The sequence below is a fragment of the Macrosteles quadrilineatus genome, unplaced genomic scaffold, assembly GCF_028750875.1.
Source record: "Macrosteles quadrilineatus isolate MER2022 unplaced genomic scaffold, UCM_ALF_1.0 Scaffold_4__1_contigs__length_99947679, whole genome shotgun sequence".
Classification (NCBI taxonomy): domain Eukaryota; kingdom Metazoa; phylum Arthropoda; class Insecta; order Hemiptera; family Cicadellidae; genus Macrosteles; species Macrosteles quadrilineatus.
This window is the reverse complement of record NW_026542597.1, coordinates 70,707,784-70,726,767: the sequence shown is the minus strand read 5'-3', so window position 1 is coordinate 70,726,767 and position 18,984 is coordinate 70,707,784. Positions and strand designations below refer to the sequence as shown.

Genomic DNA, 18,984 nt, shown 5'->3' with positions numbered 1-18,984 from the left:
ATTACAACACTCTCTGGCGAGCCGTTCCCTGACCGTTAGCCTCTTCTCTTTTATTTCCAGAATAGCTTTTTATTACATAAAATATTATTATGTACTTATATTTTCTCTTATGTATTTTCCTGTTTTTGTATCACTTTTCCGTGCATACAGAAAAGCAGCACTAAATTTATTTATGATGTATGATCAACCTATTTAGTATGATATTTGAGAAATGTTTATACATCCTTTATTTGGCTGGGTAGCCGAGTGGTAAGTGCTCGCCAGACAGTCAAAAGGTCACCGGTTCGATTATGAGAAAAGTCAGTAGCTTTTGTTGGTTTTAAACCGGATCAAGTTGTACCCTGATAATTGGACCATTGGACAGATCATCTTACTCCATTCTACACTCATTCTTCACTCATATTTGGGTTAAAATACGCACCAATGTGGCTTCACCATCCCAATTACTAATGATAATGATAATTTAAAGAACAACTTGTCAAGTTTTTTGAGCCAATTTGAGCACAGGCTATAAAGTCAAAACATTTTAATTCTACTTTTAAAGTAAAATCACACTTGGTTCATTAAAGAAATATTTTATTTTGGTTACTGAGCATTAAGTATTGACCGTAATTGTAATTGCATGGATATGAGAGAGCTACAATGAGAATTCCATTGATTATTCTCTAGGTTTAATAAAAACATCAACGGTAAACATTTACAAATAGCTGGTGTATATTAATACAACAATACATATCTATAGCGCATAACATCTTTTGGCTTGTAATGAAACAATTATTGTTGCTTCAAAAGGTAATACAATAATTCTATTGTTCATTAAAATACTGCAACTGCACAAAAAAACTGTGATTGCACAACTATATCAACTGAAAAATATAAATTTTTATTATTAAATGCGGTTGATTTAAATCAGTAATGGCAACAATTTAGTTCCTACCAGTACTCGCATTATATAATATTTCGTTTTCCTTTGGACTGAAATAACAACTTGTACCTGCTGTATAAATAAGCCTAATAAAACATTAACCATAAAGGAGTATTCGATTTTGGCTCCCAAGAGACAAAGAATGTACAATTAGACGAAGTCTCGGCCCCTATGGACCACTCATCTTGTCTAAATCTTGTTTTATCCAATTGTTTAACTCCCCCAAAAGGAAATGATCGTAGTCTTGTCGAGTTAATTATGTTATGTTTGAGCTTTAATGATAACAAGAAGAATACTTCTAATTATTTATATTTTGCCCCAAATATTTTGTGCGTCAAAATTACAGAGGAATCAATGTGTAAATATAAAAAATGGTTACTTAAAAAGTTTAAGGTTTGTCAGTTTAATTTTTAAAAAGCTTACATTATCACATTCACATTAAACATGAGTAATACAAATTTAGTGACTCTTACGTATGCTAAGGTTAGATATATTTTCACATTTTCAAAAATTTTAACTTAAAGTTTTAAGGTTTATTTCAAAGTTTTAAGTAGCCCTAAATAATTTAAAACAATAAAAATGATGATCAACAGTTTTAAAAAAAAATTGTTGATAACCCACCTAACAAAAAAATAACTAACACAATCTGTACCAATATACAGAGACTATTTAAAGCTTTGAAATTAATTTCAATACTATACAATCTCTCCTCCTTCTTCCTCTCAAAACCGTGTAGAATGTAAAGTCTAATTTTTACGTCGATTAGATCTTTTAATCCATAGGATATAACAAGTGACATCAATGGGAGAGTTTATAAAATTTTTTCTTTTGCTTAAACAGTGGTCCATCACGTTATTTGTTATGTTATCATTTTAATGGTAATAGAGTATTGCAATATTAGTAAAAGCTATCGATTTAATACATCGTACATTATTTATAACACATGCAACCTTTCCTGATTGTTAGATATACAGCCATACTTATCAACAAAATGTTACTTGTATTAATAATATTACTTCTTTGTAGTAAATTGGTCGTAATTTTTAATATCAATTATTAAATTCAACATGATCAAATACGTTGGAATTCCATAAGCTGTCACATGTAACTTTACATCATATCTTGAAGAAGACATATTCAAATATCTCAAATAAATTGAATTGCTAATATGAGTTCTATTGTATTTCTTCAGTAGGAGTTCTTAGCGATTGTTCAACACGGGTTTTACTGAAAACCCCCACAATGATATTTGGCCCAGAAAACCTTTATTTCCGTATCTGCGGGATTGTTCCAATCGAAGGCTTTTACAGATGTTTCTACTGTGTAATCCCACTGGCATTGACATGTTTGGTCATCGCATCTCCACTCCTGAGAGACTACGGACTTCTCATGCATTATTGGCTCGGAGTTCTCCCGCAGGCTCTGGGAAATATGATACATCTACTGATGATTCTTTTCGATCCGGAAGAATTTCGCTCTATCCTGCATGATTTGAATCTTGTCGACGACCAACTCCGGGAAATGGGTGCTCTGATTCAATCTCCAAACCTGACCAAAACTATGGCTGTAATCATTCTCTCGCAGTTGTTCGCACTCTTAAAGAGTCTTACCTTGTTGGCTGACATGTTGGCTGATTATCCAAATATGATCACTATGTTCGTGATAATCAACGCGGCTTGGAACCAACACCTGACATTCGCTCAACTGATTCACAGTAGGTTCTCGGCATTGAACGATCAGCTGACCAGGATAGCAGCATCAGCTGATCAGACCTTGCTGCAGATTGTCGAGACCCGCCTGGACTCAGTGTTCCGCATCCACTCCACGCTCCACGTCATCGTGTCCAACGTCAACTCTCACTTTTGTGTCTTCAACCTCTTCTACGTCACCTTCTGTTTTTTTGAGGTGGTCTTTTATTCGTACAAGACACTTGATCAGATGATCAATGACAAAGCGGTGGTCGATATGGAATTAAAAGTTATTGTATACTTGTCAGTAAATCTTGTTTGTCAGATTGTCACATGCCATCTGTGCGCCAACGAGGCCAACAGAACCGCGGAGATTGCCCATCACATTTTGCACAGAGACTCGCCCTATTCTCTCTGGGAAAAGATCGGGAACTATTCCCGTCTGACGATTGACAACCCGGTTAAGTTCACAGTTGGTGGAATCTTTACGTTCAACATGGAACTTTTGACGAAGATTGCAGCGATGTCTTTCTCGTATTTGGTGATCATCTTTCAACTGAAGGACGTTGATCTGTTTGTGCCTATGTCAACCAGTGTAAATGCAACTGGCAACTAAGCAATGGAACATGAAAAAATCATGATGAAGTCAAAATCAAAAGGGTATTAACAGCTATGATGGTCTACCATTACTTAGCTGTGAAAATTATATTTTAAATTCATGACATGTTTGTCATGTCAAAATATTCTGTGTGGTTTCGATCAAAACTGTTAGCTATATGTTTAGTTATATTATTATCCCACGTTGTCACAGCTTTATAAGACCAGTAGAAATCACGTCTAACTTTCATCATTCTACTCTTGTCAATTATTATGCATGTAACATTTGTAATTGTATCTGTTGATATAAGTAAATAAATGAATAAACAAAGTATATATAAACTATTTTGTACATTAATTTGGTGGGAACGTATATTCTCCTTTATTACTTGTATATTCTTCACTTGGTCTTAGAGAAGTTAATATATTACTTATATTATATGGGTAATTATTGTTATGTTAATTTTATAGGTATTTAATTATACATGCTAGAGTTTTTTTAAATAATGATAGATAATGAAAGAACAAGTTTACACACTACAAGTTTCGATTTTTCCCCTGTAAAAGATTTTGATGAAGTTTCGGTTCTAAGTTAATTTGCAAAGTGGAGCAGACGATACCTGCTGACAGCGCTGAGAAGCAATTGAGAGTTCCTGCTTCATGTAGAAGTCATTCGAAACAAATGCAATTAACAAATTAAATCCAAATGGGTCTAAGCAGGAAGTCAGGATGATGTAACTGTTAAGTTTAAGTATTTAAGTAAAATTTGTTGATACCTCAGTGGTATGGCAAAATGTTTCTTAGATGTGTTCTTCAAACGTGTTTTTTTGTCCTAGGACACTAGGCACGAGCCTGGGATTGTTTTTCACATTACTTCAGGCTAGACCTAGGGGTTGCGGCATTATCACTTAGATAAAATCCATTGGTGATTTGGTGGGATTTGAACCTTACTCCTCTTGTACCGAAGTCCCGCACTCTAACCACTAGACCAGTTCGCTCCCCCACCTCGCTTCAAACGTTGTTGGAAAAGCAACTATTAACAATTGGCGAGATTTATTTTTTAGCCAAACGCTGCAGTTTTTTTATAGTTTTGATGTGGATACAATTATTTCCAAGCAGTTTTGTAACGGTTAGGTTTATTCATATAATCGTCCAAGGTACTATACAGTATAAGATCTAAGATATAATCTTACTAACAAATTCATAACAATAAAAATATATTTCTAGACTTATATACATACATAACATACATACAAACAAACATTAATTGGATTTTTAGCGAATTTCCCATATAGGGAATAAGCTATTACCGTAGTACTCATGGTAAGACCTGGACGCGGGACCGATTTTTTTTTTCGTTTTGAGGTCCCTAGAGGCCAAAAACACCATCCGTTCAAATTCATATATATATATATATATATATATATATATATATATATAATATGTGTGTGTGTGTGTGTCCGTCAGCACGATAACTCGAGCAAAAATGATCCGATTTTGATGAAATTTGGTACAAACGTGTAAACCTACGTTTATTCAAACGAGTTCGCGATCCAGCATGATCGGACCATGGGAACGGGTGTTTACGGGGGGTTTTATGGGGTAAAAATAGGTTTTTCCCATTTTTGACCCAAAAAACATAAAATTTAGCAATTTATTTCCAAACCATTTTGTAGAGCTTCAAAAAACAAATAATTTAGTATATTGAAGCGTTATTATGCGCCTAATGGTTACGGAGAAAATTCCAAAAAATTGTAAATTTAAAATTCCCATGTTATTCTTATGGAGAATGAGTAAACTGTTGTAGTTTGCTTGTTTATGGACATATTTTGATCAAATTTGGAAAATGTTTTTATTTCTTACTAACTATTAACATTTTACAAAAAAAAAAACTGTTTTACCCTCCCTGATGCAGCAAACCTAAGTACTTGTTAAACTAATTCTATTTAAATCGGGAATAAATGTTATATTTTTAAGTAGACATTTCAGTGTAAATCCAATCAGTCAAATGGAAATTCGCTTAGTCTGCAGGTTTGCTGCGGCGGGGGTATTTTTAACTAATTTTATCTTCTAAACTACACTTTTATACCAATTAAAGTTTCTATCTTTAAAAATGGCCTAGATATGAAGTAATTTTTAAAAATCATTAATAAACCGACAGACAGAAATCTATGCACTCTAGACCCATACATATGGCATTTTATGTTTGTCCCAAGGAACAACTCCACAAAATGTGTCCAGACAATTTTGATAATACCCTGTTGATTGTATTTGATTTAAAATACAATTCTGTCATTAGAATTGCCATATGGTGTTCAAAGATGCAAATTCTTGTTCAAAGTAAAGAAAATAGGCAACCCAATATCTATTATATTATTAAAGTAATACAATCAAATTTTATGTAAACGGTTAAGGCCATTTACCAAATAAAAATATAGACATATGGCATATCAAAATGAAGCTTAGAGTGTGTAGATTTGCCGAAAAGTATTTATATGGACCAACTCCCTAAGGGCTCTGCCCCACAGGCTGATTTCCAAAGGGCTACGCCTCTTATGTTTTGGAAGTTATTATTCGATTAATTTAGTGAACAACAGCTGGCCAATGCAATTGACAATATAGTTTGTTTGTTTACATTTTTGTTTACTTATTTTATTATTTACTTTTATGTTCTTAAAAGAAGTGCGGTGAATGGACAGTGAAGTTATTTCTAGCCGTTAAATACAAGTGAGTGATTAAAGGTGTTCGAAACACGATAAATATGAGATTAACAAACCATGTATGTTCTTTGTTCCAAGAGGTTGTCACCGATCTTTAACAGGTCGCAATTTCAAAGAAAAGTATTAAAGTAAAGTAGACATCGTGAAAGAGAGCTGTGTGTTCAGGTACAACCTCGGCCAACCTTAGGACGTAAGGTATGAAGGTTCCACTGCTTTTAACATCCTTTCAGATGACAATTTCTCGAAATTGGGCCCTTTAAATGAAATATAAAGTCAAACCTAGATTAAATTAATTTAATGGTGGCTTCTGTTCACCCGTGAATTCGCGGGTAGAACCTCTTGTAATGATATATTTTTCGTTCTCCCCACATATTGTACCTTCTTTTTATCCTATTGAACCCATATATTAGGCAATTATTGACACAAGATTAAACTGTTTTTTTTTTTTTTTTTTTTTTTTTACGAGAAACATATAAAATCACTAAGCAAAACTGTAAACAGATTTTGGAATCCCACCATACCGAATATGTTCAGGAACCGTTTGGTTTATGAACAACTTATAAATTTAATTTTGGGTGATGAGTTTATATTATCTAAAAAATAATTCCCAAACGTACGTAAACGTGCGTAATAATATAGTTAACAAAATTAACGAAAATCGTTAATGATAACGATTTTCATACACTAATATTCTTACGTTAGGGTCCACTTGATTGTATATTTTATTCGATATTGTATATTCTAACCATAGTGAAATATTTTTAACTCCTAACTCGAGCATTTTGTAGATATGTACCACGGCTTACCGTTTAAAAAACACTTGTCTAATTGCTGTTTATCGAGCTCCGAACGAAAAACGAATTAATCTTCACGAAAATGACACAAATTACACCAAAACCTCATTAATTTTAGACATAGTTGACATGCAAAATAGTGTAATATCTAAACCTACTTTTACACCTTTGCGAAAACAGTTTCAGTATCAGTTCGATCGTTACCAGTGTTTCATTTGAAACATTTTGTCAGCCGCAAGTAAGTTTTCAGTTGTTTTCGGATCTTTCTATTAATTTCAAAATGAAAAAAGACGGTTCCATGCTGAGCGTCCTCCTGTTGGCGATCGTGGTTCCGACGGTCACCTCAGTTGTAATTGAATCGGAGGCGCCAAAACTCAAACCTTTTCTGGACGCGAAATACTACCACTCGGGGTTCGTCATGGAGTACGAATTGGTCATGACAATGAACAGTTTCTACAACAGGTGGAGCCTGCAGAAATACATTACGAGAACGAAGGTATTATGGCTGTCCAACAGAGATGGAAAACTTGGAATCAACTTTTACTACTGCGTCACAGGACCTTTTTGCAGATTTTTGAAGACTTCGACTGACAAAACCCTTCTGCCTCCCTTAGGCAAAATAGAGATAGCTCGCACAATAACTACTGATCTTGAAGTAAACGAAAACGTGCTGGTCTCTCGTATGACGTTTCCGAACAATATTACATTCGAGGCAGGTTTCGAGTTTGGGGAGAATGAGCTAACGCTTACATTGACTATTCGTGAAAACAAAACAGTTCTGAAATTCAAAAAGGTCACCAAAGAAGGGTACTGAGGTTAGTGTTGTGTTTAGGTTTGCTATCTTCAAATAAATTATTTTGTTAGAAATAACCTGCAGTAGTAATCTTTACCATCCAACTAATTTAACTAAGTTGTCTATTTTAAATATAATATATAATTATATTTAATGAATAATATTAACTTCAGAAGCCTCGGTTGTAAGAATAACTAGTTTATTTAATTCCTGTTTCCTTATTTGCATTTATAAGTAATCTAGTTTTTAATTGAGCCTGATGGAAATTTAGAGATGTTTTTAGAAATGTTGGACCAATTCGCACCAAAGATCACAAACTAACCATACCTGGTTGGTTTACTAAACTAAGTAAAATATCTTAGCTATTAAAAACATTTACATCTATCTACAAAAAATTTCTAAAAGACATGGACTTTTGGAAACCCACAAGCCTTGCACCTATTAACGGCATATTTCTTGCAATGTATTTATGATACAGTAAATGCAAGTTTTTCGAAACAATATTCATAAGAGCACGAACCTTAATCAAGGATATTATTTAATCACATTATACGTTGAATGTATATATTCAACGTCTGCCATTGATTTTTTTATACTACATGAACAACATTAGAAATTGGCGAATTCTTTGACTCTTTTTATAAACGTTTTCTATTGAGTAGGGATTTGTTGATTAATTAGGATATTGGACTCACCCCTCAATTTGTGTCGTATATAAACATACCATAATTTTGTGAAGGGGTTGAGTTGAAGCTGGGATATAGACGTTCAACACTTTTTTTGGTTTTGATAAGGTTCTATGATGAAACACTACGCTAAAGTTCTTCAATATTTTCCTTACATGTAGATGAGAAAAGGAAATACCAAGATAAAGTTCACTAATCACGTGAAAAACATTTAGATGGATACAATGTCCCTTAAAACATCTCAGATCAAAAATATCAGTAGTTTACCAAACTCTGCTGGTCAATAAGTACAGAAATGAAATAAGCAAAAGGAGGAAAGATGTTATTAAATATAAAAGCTTGTCCGGAAATAAAGGAGGGAGGCTGCACACTTTACGAGACTTGGTCAGTGCAAGTGTTGTATTTTAAGGGTAAATTTTCTTTAGCAGAGTATTGCGTCCGATTCTGTTATCTGCTAATACACAGGAAATCCCCGTACGTGGACCTCTAGATATTGGCTGGGATAAAGACATTTAGGATCCTTCGGATTTTTAGTGGGTACATTTTATGATATAATTTCATCTACGGTGTAGACTTCTTCTGATAAAATATTACTTTCCCGAAAACGGGCTTCATTGCGTTTGCAATTTTTTCTGACATTCACGTGATTGAGATTGAATACTTCAGTTGATATCAGTTCTACTTTTAAAATGTCAAACTTCATCCATTTTTATACCCTAAAGGACAAAGGGGTAAGTGTGTAATAGATGAGTGAACGAAGTGAACGAATCTATGTATCGTGTATAGCGGAGTCGGAGAAAAGTTGTCTGTGAGTGTGTTCGCACCAAAAACTCAAGAACCGTTGCACTTATAGCGTTCAAATTTTGCACAAATAATTATGACACCAGTGGGAAGACCTCATTAAAATTCTAGACGATTCCGTTCAGTAGTAATTATAACTACCTTTAAAAACATTTTTAAATTTGTCCCATAAGAATAACATTAGGAATTACCTTCTTCTTCTTCTTATTTGTTTACGTTTTGCGACCAACAATTTTGTTGTCTACTTGACAGAGAGAACGACTTTTACTCTAAGCTATTTCATTCATGGAGTAAACAGTTTGACGTCTATGAATATATATCATTATAGTTTCACAGGTTTCGGAATAATGTTGTTTAAATTAATTACATTTCACAACTTTCTGAATAATAAATTAAACTTTACAATATTAATCGGCAGCTATATACCGTTTATATTCAGTATTAAAATTCACCTTTAAATTAAAAATATATATGTATATATTTAGAACAAAGCAGCTTTTTACATTATTCAATTTAATGTTGGCATTGAATATTAAATATTCAAAGATGTTAGTTATACTAAACTGCTATGCGAAGGGGGGGGGGAACAGGTCCACGACGTAGAGAGTGGTAAAGGAAGCGGAAAGGTGAGCAGTGCGGAATGTGGAAATATTTTGTGACTGTTAAATTAATATATCTGTAATACTTAAATGCTATGGAAAGAGAGGGAAACAGGTCTACGATGTAGGAAGTAGTGAAGGCAGTAGTCGAGGCGAGCGCTCCGGAGTGTGGAAAGCCTTTGTGACAGTTAGAATAATGTATCTGCAATTCTAAAAATGCTATGGGAAGGGAGAGAAACAGGTCCACGACGTAGGAAGTGGTGAAGGAAGTAGTCAAGGTGAGCACTCGGGAGTGTGGGAACCCTTTGTGACAGTTAGATTAATGGATCTGCAATAATAAAATGCTAAAGGAGGGAAGAAGATCAACGACGTAGGAAGTGGTGAAGGAAGTAGTCAAGGTGAGCACTCGGGAGTGTGGGAACCCGTTGTGACAGTTAGATTAATGGATCTGTAATAAAAAAATGTTAAAGGAAGAGAGGGAAACAGGTCCACGACGTAGGAAGTGGTGAAGGAAGTAGTCAAGGCGAGCAGTCCGGAGTGTGGGAACCCTTTGTGACAGTTAAGCTACGCGCGCACTACGGCGGCACGGCACGGACGGGCGGTACGGCACGGACGGCATTTTTAAGAGGGGGTGCGCGCACTAGGGCGGCACGGCACGGACGGACGGGACGGGACATCCGCACATCCTCACATCCGCAATTTAGGACAGTTGACAGTCTGCGAGCTAAAAATTCTGAGTAAAGATGGATGTAGATAAAGTGGTGATAGTAGGTTTAATTTTAGCAGAGGAAGAGGAGACAAGAAGGCGCAAGCAAAGATTTTAGATACACCACATAAACAGGAAAAGACTAAGTTTTGGAGAGATCCACACCTTGTTTCCTGATCTTGTAGAAGGATTATGTGTAAAACTTACCTGATTGTTTCATAATAGATCATATTTCTGCCCATAAATTGTCACGCCGGACGTTATTAAAATATTCCAGATGTCGCATGTTGTACAGTTTCGGGTATTTCTCAACGAGAAAAATCAACCTACTAACATCTATGTTTACAACACACGAAAACACTACTACTTTGACAGAGATCAGTTGAAAATGGCGGATGTCCCGTGCCGCCCACCCGGTCGGTGTGCAGTGCTCCCGGTCGGTACGGGCGGTACGGGCGTCACGGCAGCTCGGAAATGTCCTGGAGTTCTGTCTCCCGGACTTTTTAACAAACGGCGGAAGCTGCCGAACGTCCGTTGCCGGCCGTACCGCCGTAGTGGGCGCACTCATATGACATTCAATGTTATTAACTTTTAAAAATTGCCGTGCCGCCCGCCCGTCCGTGCCGTGCCGCCGTAGTGCGCGCGCAGCTTAAGATTAATGTATCTGCAATAATAAAATGCTAAAGGAAGGGAGGGAAACAGGTCCACGACGTAGGAAGTGGTGAAGGAAGTAGTCAAGGCGAGCAGTCCGGAGTGTGGGAACCCTTTGTGACAGTTAGATTAATGTATCTGCAATAATAAAATGCTAAAGGAAGGGAGGGAAACAGGTCCACGACGTAGGAAGTGGTGATGGAAGTAGTCAAGGCGAGAAGTCCGGAGTGTGGGAACCCTTTGTGACAGTTAGATTAATGTATCTGCAATAATAAAATGCTAAAGGAAGGGAGGGAAACAGGTCCATGACGTAGGAAGTGGTGATGGAAGTAGTCAAGGCGAGCAGTCCGGAGTGTTGGGACCCTTTGTGACAGTTAGGTCAATGTACCTGCAATACTAAAATGTCACAGGAAGAGAGGGAAACATGTCCACGACGTAGGAAGTGGTGATGGAAGTAGTCAAGGCGAGCAGTCCGGAGTGTGGGGACCCTTTGTGATAGTTAGGTTAATGTACCTGCAATACTAAAATGCCATAGAAAGGGAGGGAAACAGGTCCACGACGTAGGAAGTGGTGAAGGAATTAGTCAAGGCGAGCAGTCCGGAGTGTTGGAACCATTTGTGACAGTTAGATTAATGGATCTGCAATAATAAAATGCTAAAGGAAGGGAGGGAAACAGGTCCACGACGTAGGAAGTGGTGAAGGAAGTAGTCAAGGCGAGCAGTCCGGAGTGTGGGAACCCTTTGTGACAGTTAGATTAATGTATCTGCAATAATAAAATGCTAAAGGAAGGTAGGGGAACAGGTCCACGACGTAGGAAGTGGTGATGGAAGTAGTCAAGGCGAGCAGTCCGGAGTGTGGGGACCCTTTGTGACAGTTAGGTTAATGTACCTGCAATACTAAAATGTCATAGGAAGGGAGGGAAACATATCCACGACGTAGGAAGTAGGTGATGGAAGTAGTCAAGGCGAGCTGTCCGGAGTGTGGGGACCCTTTGTGACAGTTAGGTTAATGTACCTGCAATACTAAAATGCCATAGGAAGGGAGGGAAACATGTCCACGACGTATGAAGTGGTGATGGAAGTAGTCAAGGCGAGCAATCCGGAGTGTGGGGACCCTTTGTGACAGTTAGGTTAATGTACTTGCAATACTAAAATGCCATAGGAAGGGAGGGAAACATGTCCACGACGTATGAAGTGGTGATGGAAGTAGTCAAGGCGAGCAGTCCGAAGTGTGGGAACCCTTTATGACAGTTAGATTAATGGATCTGCAATAATAAAATGCTAGAGGATTGGAGGGAAGGAAACAGGTCCACGACGTAGGAAGTGGTGATGGAAGTAGTCAAGGTGAGCAGTCGGGAGTGTGGGAACCCTTTGTGACATTTAGGTTAATGTACCTGCAATACTAAAATGCTATGGTAAGGGAGGGAAACATGTCCACGACGTAGGAAGTGGTGATGGAAGTAGTTGAGGCGAGCAGTCCGGAGTGTGGGGACCCTTCATTAGTTAGATAAACATATATTGGATTTTTAATAATTTTTAGATGATGATTAAAAATATTTAGATGATAATTACGATATCGTTGTTTTAAATCATCATTGTAAGCCATACGATATTTTTTAGGAGATTCCTTACATCGTGCTTTGGCAATTAGGTTAAGTTAGATTAGTTCAGTTTGGCTTAGTTTTGTTTATGATAGGCCTCATAACTAATATGGAAATAGGCTTCATTTAATCAAAAGACATGCTGTACAGGAACGATGGATTTACCTCCTATCGATAACTGTTGGAAATCCATTACGTATATTACCAATGACTTTGGTTAATTAATGGATGAGAAGTTAGGATTGTTGTTGACTAAGATTTGGTTGATTTGTCCATACAAATAACATTGTGGTCACCAGTGACACCGGTAAGTAGGCTAGGTGTGGGTGGACTCTTTCATTACTGCGCTCATGTTCACTCATCCCGTTACGCGCAGAATAAGCGTACTACTAGTGTAGAGTGATAATATCAGAGTTTTCTGGTCTATTTTATATTTTTACTGCGATACTGTACAAGTCTTTGATGATAATTTTAAGGAAGCATATTTTTTCGGTAGCTCAATGGAACTAAATTATTTTATTTTAAAATGGATTAAAATTTTTTTAATTATCATTTTTACAGTAATTTATCTGAAGTCAAATCTTATGTTTCACGAACAAAACTAAAAATGAATGTTGATTAATAACTTGATTCTAAAACGTAAAGAGCTAAAGAGAGTTGCGTTATAATGATATTCAGATTCCCTAAACATGTTTGTACATCCCCTTTTACTAGATCATTTATAGTTTCCAAACGAAATTTGTAAGGCACTTATTTTTGTTGAAATACGATGGTTATTAATACTTTTGCATTAATTTGTCAGCAAATAAGCTTTATCCTATGTCATGATCGCTCACGATTGTTTTTAAGTTGTTTTAGTTAGTGGATGTTCAGTTGGTTGATAGGACATATATATTTATTTTTTAATTTTTTAATATTTCTCTACAGTTGGCTATAGTTAGTGGGAGGAACTAGTTATTTGTGCAACTAGTGAGAAAAGTGAGCAATTGACTCACTCGAGAGAAATCCTTAACACGAGCCGTAGGCGAGTGAGGAATGGTTTCTCGAGTGAGGCAATTGTACTTTGAACTCGAGTTGCACATTATACTTTTCCTACAGTTACCATAAAACAAATAAATTGGTGAAGAAACATAACCTATTTTTACACAGAAGTGAACTTTTAACATAACATTTAATGCGAAGTGACAAATACAACAGTACAACAGCTGACCAGCTGATTTACAGCCAGTGCTGCCAACGTATTTCCCGCGCATACGACGTTGACTGCATGTTACGCGCTCACTATTTCGTGCCTTCACGATGCAAATCTGGAGTGAGACAAAGTAATTAGAGTGAGAATTGGCCACTTTGCTTTCTCAAATCAGTGAGAGAACATGTACATTGTTAGGTAACTGTAGGAAAAATATTACATTGAATACCCTCAAGACTTGCAAATCATAATTATCTTCTCCAATATGGTCGACGTTCTTACGAATTTGGTGTTACAATGTGATCAATCATGATTATTCATTTTTCCTCCAGTAACAAGATCGACACCCCTAGTGGTCACTCGTCATTCACTTGGCATCATAAAAGACACCCTCCTCCCTCCCCACTTTAAAATTGGTGTCCATCATGGGGGGGAGGGGGGAGTTTATCATGTTTCACGGTCACGAAACTGCTTCTGAGACATGATTACATCCAGAGGGTTGCCTCAGTTACTGCAAGTCTACAATTTAGTGAAAACCTGTTACACCACCTCTTCCTGAATTTGTATTGATTACATTGTAAAAACTTTTTAATGTTACTGTACTATGTGTGTGTTGTTGTGTGTTACTGTTTAATGTTTTTTTTTATGTTGTTGTGTGTGTGTGTTTTTAATGTCATTAAGTAGTATCTTTTCAGTACTTCTGAGAGGTTTGCAATCAATAGAAACAAATATTAACACTGGGATTTATTTAAGAATTGGGATGGTTCTGTGATTTTTGTTTGGGAAAAGAGAGTTTTATAGGACCTTTTATGTAAACTTCTTCATGTATTGGAAGCATACCCTTTTTACAAATTGCTTTAACTGATACCATCTTTGGTCATAAATAACAAAAACTTTACATTCAATGCTATGCAGGTTTGACAAACGAATGGAAACACTTAGACAAAGAGAAATGAGGATTAGTTACATAGCTAAATTATTTATTTAACATAGACTGGATCTTGTAACAGCACATTTAAATGACGCAGAACTCATACTTTCACATCAGTGCACAATTACTACTATTGTTTTTATTTTCATGATAGCCTTGGAGCTGCTAGATTAACCAACAGTTGAGTTGACAGCGGTTTTGTTTTTCGAAACAGGCACAAACAGATCAATGTCCTTCAGTTGAAATACGATCACCAAATACGAGAAAGTCATCGCTGCAATCTTCGTCAAAAGTTCCATGTTGAACGTAAAGATTCCACCGACTGTGAACTTTACTGGGTTGTCAATCGTCAGACGGGAATAGTTCCCAATCTTTTCCCAGAGAGAATAGGGCGAGTCTCTGTGCAAAATGTGATGGGCAATCTCCGCGGTTCTGTTGGCCTCGTTGGCGCACAGATGGCATGTGACAAACTGACAAACAAGATTTACCAACAGGTAAAGAGTAATGTAGATTTTATAATCGATCAATGATTTTTCTTGGATCATCATATCGAATGTGTCGTAAGAAAATAAACGGTATCAGCATTCTGACACATACTTTCTCCCATAAGTTTGTCAACAACCTTTATCATGTGTAAGGGGTGAGAGTAAATATACGGAAATGGGATTTGTACAATTTTGTTCAGAACTTAAAGGAATATAATATGTTAAATTTTTATCAAAATCGTTTGGGCCATTTTTGGGAAAATCCGATTTTTCTGTTGTTTAATGGGGGTTTTATGGGAAAATGACATAATTTATAATAACTTTTGAACCGTAATTTTTACAGAAATGGGATTTGTACCATTTTGTTCAGAATATAAAGGACTATGACATGCTAAATTTTTATCAAAATCGTTAGGGCCATTTTTGGGAAAATCCTATTTTTCCGTTTTTATGGGGTTTTATGGGAAAATCCCTATTTAAAAAAAACTATCAAAATTATAAGGACTATAACATACTATGTTAAATCAAAACCGTATTTTTTTCTAAAATCCTATTTTTCGTTATTTTATGGGGTTTTATGGGAAAATAACATATTTGACCATAACTTTGGAACCGTAATTTTTACAGATATGGGATTTGCACTATTTTATTCAGAATCTAAAGGGCTACAACATACTAAATTTTTATCAAAATCGTTCGGGCCATTTTTGAGAAAACCCGATTTTTCCGGTTTTTTATGGGTTTTTATGGGAAAATCCCCATTAAAAATCAAAATTTCAAAAAAATGAAAAAAACGCCTGGAGATACCACAGATTAGAACCTACATACCAAATTTCATCGAAATCGGACCACAGGTGTAGTCTCTAGCTCTGTACACATCCAGACACACAGACACACACACACACACACACAGACATCACTTCGAAAACCACTTTTTTGGGTCCAGGGGGACCCAAAACGAATATATCCACTCAAAACTCAAACTCGAAAATTTTGACGAAAACAATACTTTCTCCATATACTATGGTATAGGGGGAGAAAGTAAAAAGACCATGTTGAAAAACAAAGAAGTGACGTAGAAGAGGTTGAAGACACAAAAGTGGGAGTTGACGTTGGACACGATGACGTGGAGGGTGGAGTGGATGCGGAACACTGAGTCCAGGCGGGTCTCGACAATCTGCAGCAAGGTCTGATCAGCTGATGCTGCTATCCTGATCAGCTGATCGTTCAATGCCGAGAACCTACTGTGAATCAGTTGAACGAACGTCAGGTGTTGATTCCAAGCCGCGTTGAACACCAGGTACAAAGTGATCATATTTGTGTATCCGATCAACATGTTAAACGAGGTAAGACTCCTTAAGAGTGCGAACAGCTGCGAGAGAATGATTACAGCCATAGTTTTGGTCAGGTTTGGAGATTGGATCAAAGCCCCCATTTCCCGGAGTTGGTCGTCGACAAGGTTCAAATCATGCAGGATAGAGCGAAATTCCTCCGGATCGAAAAGAATCATCAGTAGATGTATCATATTTCCCAGAGCCTGCGGGAGAATTCCGAGCCAATAATGCATGAGAAGTCTGTAGGTCCTCAGGAGTGGAGATGCGATGACCAAACATGTCAATGCCAGTGGGATTACACAGTAGAAACATCCGTAAAAGCCTTCGATTTGGAACAATTCCGCAGATACGGAAATAAAGGTGTTCAGGTCCAAAAATCATCATGGGAGTTTTCAATAAACTACTGTCAAGGAAGGCAATACTACTATAACAACTCTTACAAAATATCGACACAAAGTATATTAGCAATTATATAATTTTCTTTACTTTTCCATCCGTCTTGTCTTGACACTGTGAAGTGTATGAAGTATCTCAATGCTTGTTTTTTCCAATTTAAGATATTAAACTTTACGAGTCACAAGAAGTTAAGAAGCTAATACAGTATGAAGTTGTTGAATATGACAACTGACTCAAATATTGAAGGACGACTACAACGTATTTTAAAGCGTGGAATGACATTGAGAGCTTTTACCAATATGGATTATCATTACCATCAAGTTAGAAGTATGCAACAATTGAATTAATGGATTATTGCAATAAAATGAACCAAATATTTTATCCTCATCTATGTCAAAATTCACCGTCACTCTCAAAAAGAGAATGAAATAAATTATTTTCGTCCCCGTTTGATTCTTCTTGGTATTAAATTACAAGAATATAATAAAAGTATACTTTGTTCTCACTAAACTATTTTAAACGTATTTTTTATTTAATCACATAAAACACGAAACAGAATAGACATACAATACTTAATTACACTGGCTATTGGTTGGATACTTATACACTTTATATACAAGAGTTTGACTAAATGTATAATTTAATTTTGACGGTGAATAATTTCATTCCGATGGATACAAAATCCGCTCAGACAAAACTGTGTTTCACAAAATTAGTAACCAGGTTGAGTTTCCCCCGGTTGGCTCAAAATGAGATTGTAGTTCACTCACGGTGTTTCTGTTATATTTGCAGATAGCAAAATCGGATGCAATAGAGAGGAAATTTAGCATATTACAACACTCTCTGACCACCCGTCACAGACCGTTAAGCCTCTTCTCTATTACTTCCAGACTAGCTTTTAATTAGATAAAATATTATTATGTAGGCTACTTATATTTTCTTTTATGTATTTTTTTTGTCAATTTTCCGCGCATACAGAAAAGCATCACTAAATTTATTTATGATGAACCTATTTAGTATGATATTTGAGAAATGTTTAAACATCCTTTATTTGGCTAGTTACCTGGGTGGTTAATATGCTCGCCTGACAAACAAAAGGTCGCCGGTTCGACTATGAGAAAAATCAGTAGCTTTTTGTTGGTTTGAAACCGGATCAAGCTGTCCCATGATCATTGGACCATTGTACAGATCATCTCATTCCATTCTACACTCATTCATCACTCATATTTGGGTTGAAATACGCACCAATGTGGCGTCACCATCCAAATTGCTAATGATAATGCTAATTTTGAGAACAAACTGTCAAGTGCTTTTGAGCCAATTTAAGCACAGGCTATAAAATCAAAACATTAAAATTCTACTTTTAATGTAAAATCACACTTGGTTCATTAAAGAAATATTTTATTTTAGTTACTTATCACTAAGGATATGACAGAGCTACAATGAGAATTCCATTGATTATTCTCTAAATTTAATCAAATAAAAAACATCTACGATAAGCATTTACAAATAGCTGTTTTACAGCAATACATATAAAAAGCGCATTAAATTTTTTTGGCTTGGAACGAAACAGTTATTCTTGCTTCAAAAGGTAATACAATAATACTATTGGTCATTAAAAACTGAAATTGCACAACTATATCAACTGAAAAATATAAATTTTTATTATTAAATGCGGTTAATTCAATCAGTAATGTCAACAATTTAGTTCCTACCAGTGCTCGCATTATATCATATTTAATTTTCTTTTGGACTGAAATAACAACTTGTACCTGCTGTAAATAAAACTTTAACCATAAAGGGGTATTCGATTTTGGCCCCCAAGAGACAAAGAATGTACAATTAGACGAAGTCTCGGCCCCTATGGACCACTCATCTTGTCTAAACCTTGTTTTATCCAATTGTTTAACTCCCCCCAACAGACATGTCATGATCGTAGTCTTGACGAGTTAATTATCTTATGTTTGAACTTTAATGATAAAAGGAAGAATACTTGTAATTATTTATATTTTCCCTAAATATTTTGTGCGTCAAAATTACAGAGGAATCAATGTGTAAGTATAAAAAATGGTCACTTAAAAAGTTTAGG

The 18,984-nt window shown here is 36.0% G+C and overlaps 1 protein-coding gene across 1 annotated transcript; it reads left to right on the top strand.

Annotated features, from left to right (window-relative positions):
- Positions 1-2,167: 2,167 nt before the first annotated feature.
- Positions 2,168-3,229, top strand: LOC128993033 (uncharacterized). Its single transcript, XM_054416786.1, has one exon. The coding sequence runs from the start codon at positions 2,168-2,170 to the stop codon at positions 3,227-3,229; it is 1,062 nt and encodes a 353-aa protein (XP_054272761.1).
- Positions 3,230-18,984: the final 15,755 nt, after the last annotated feature.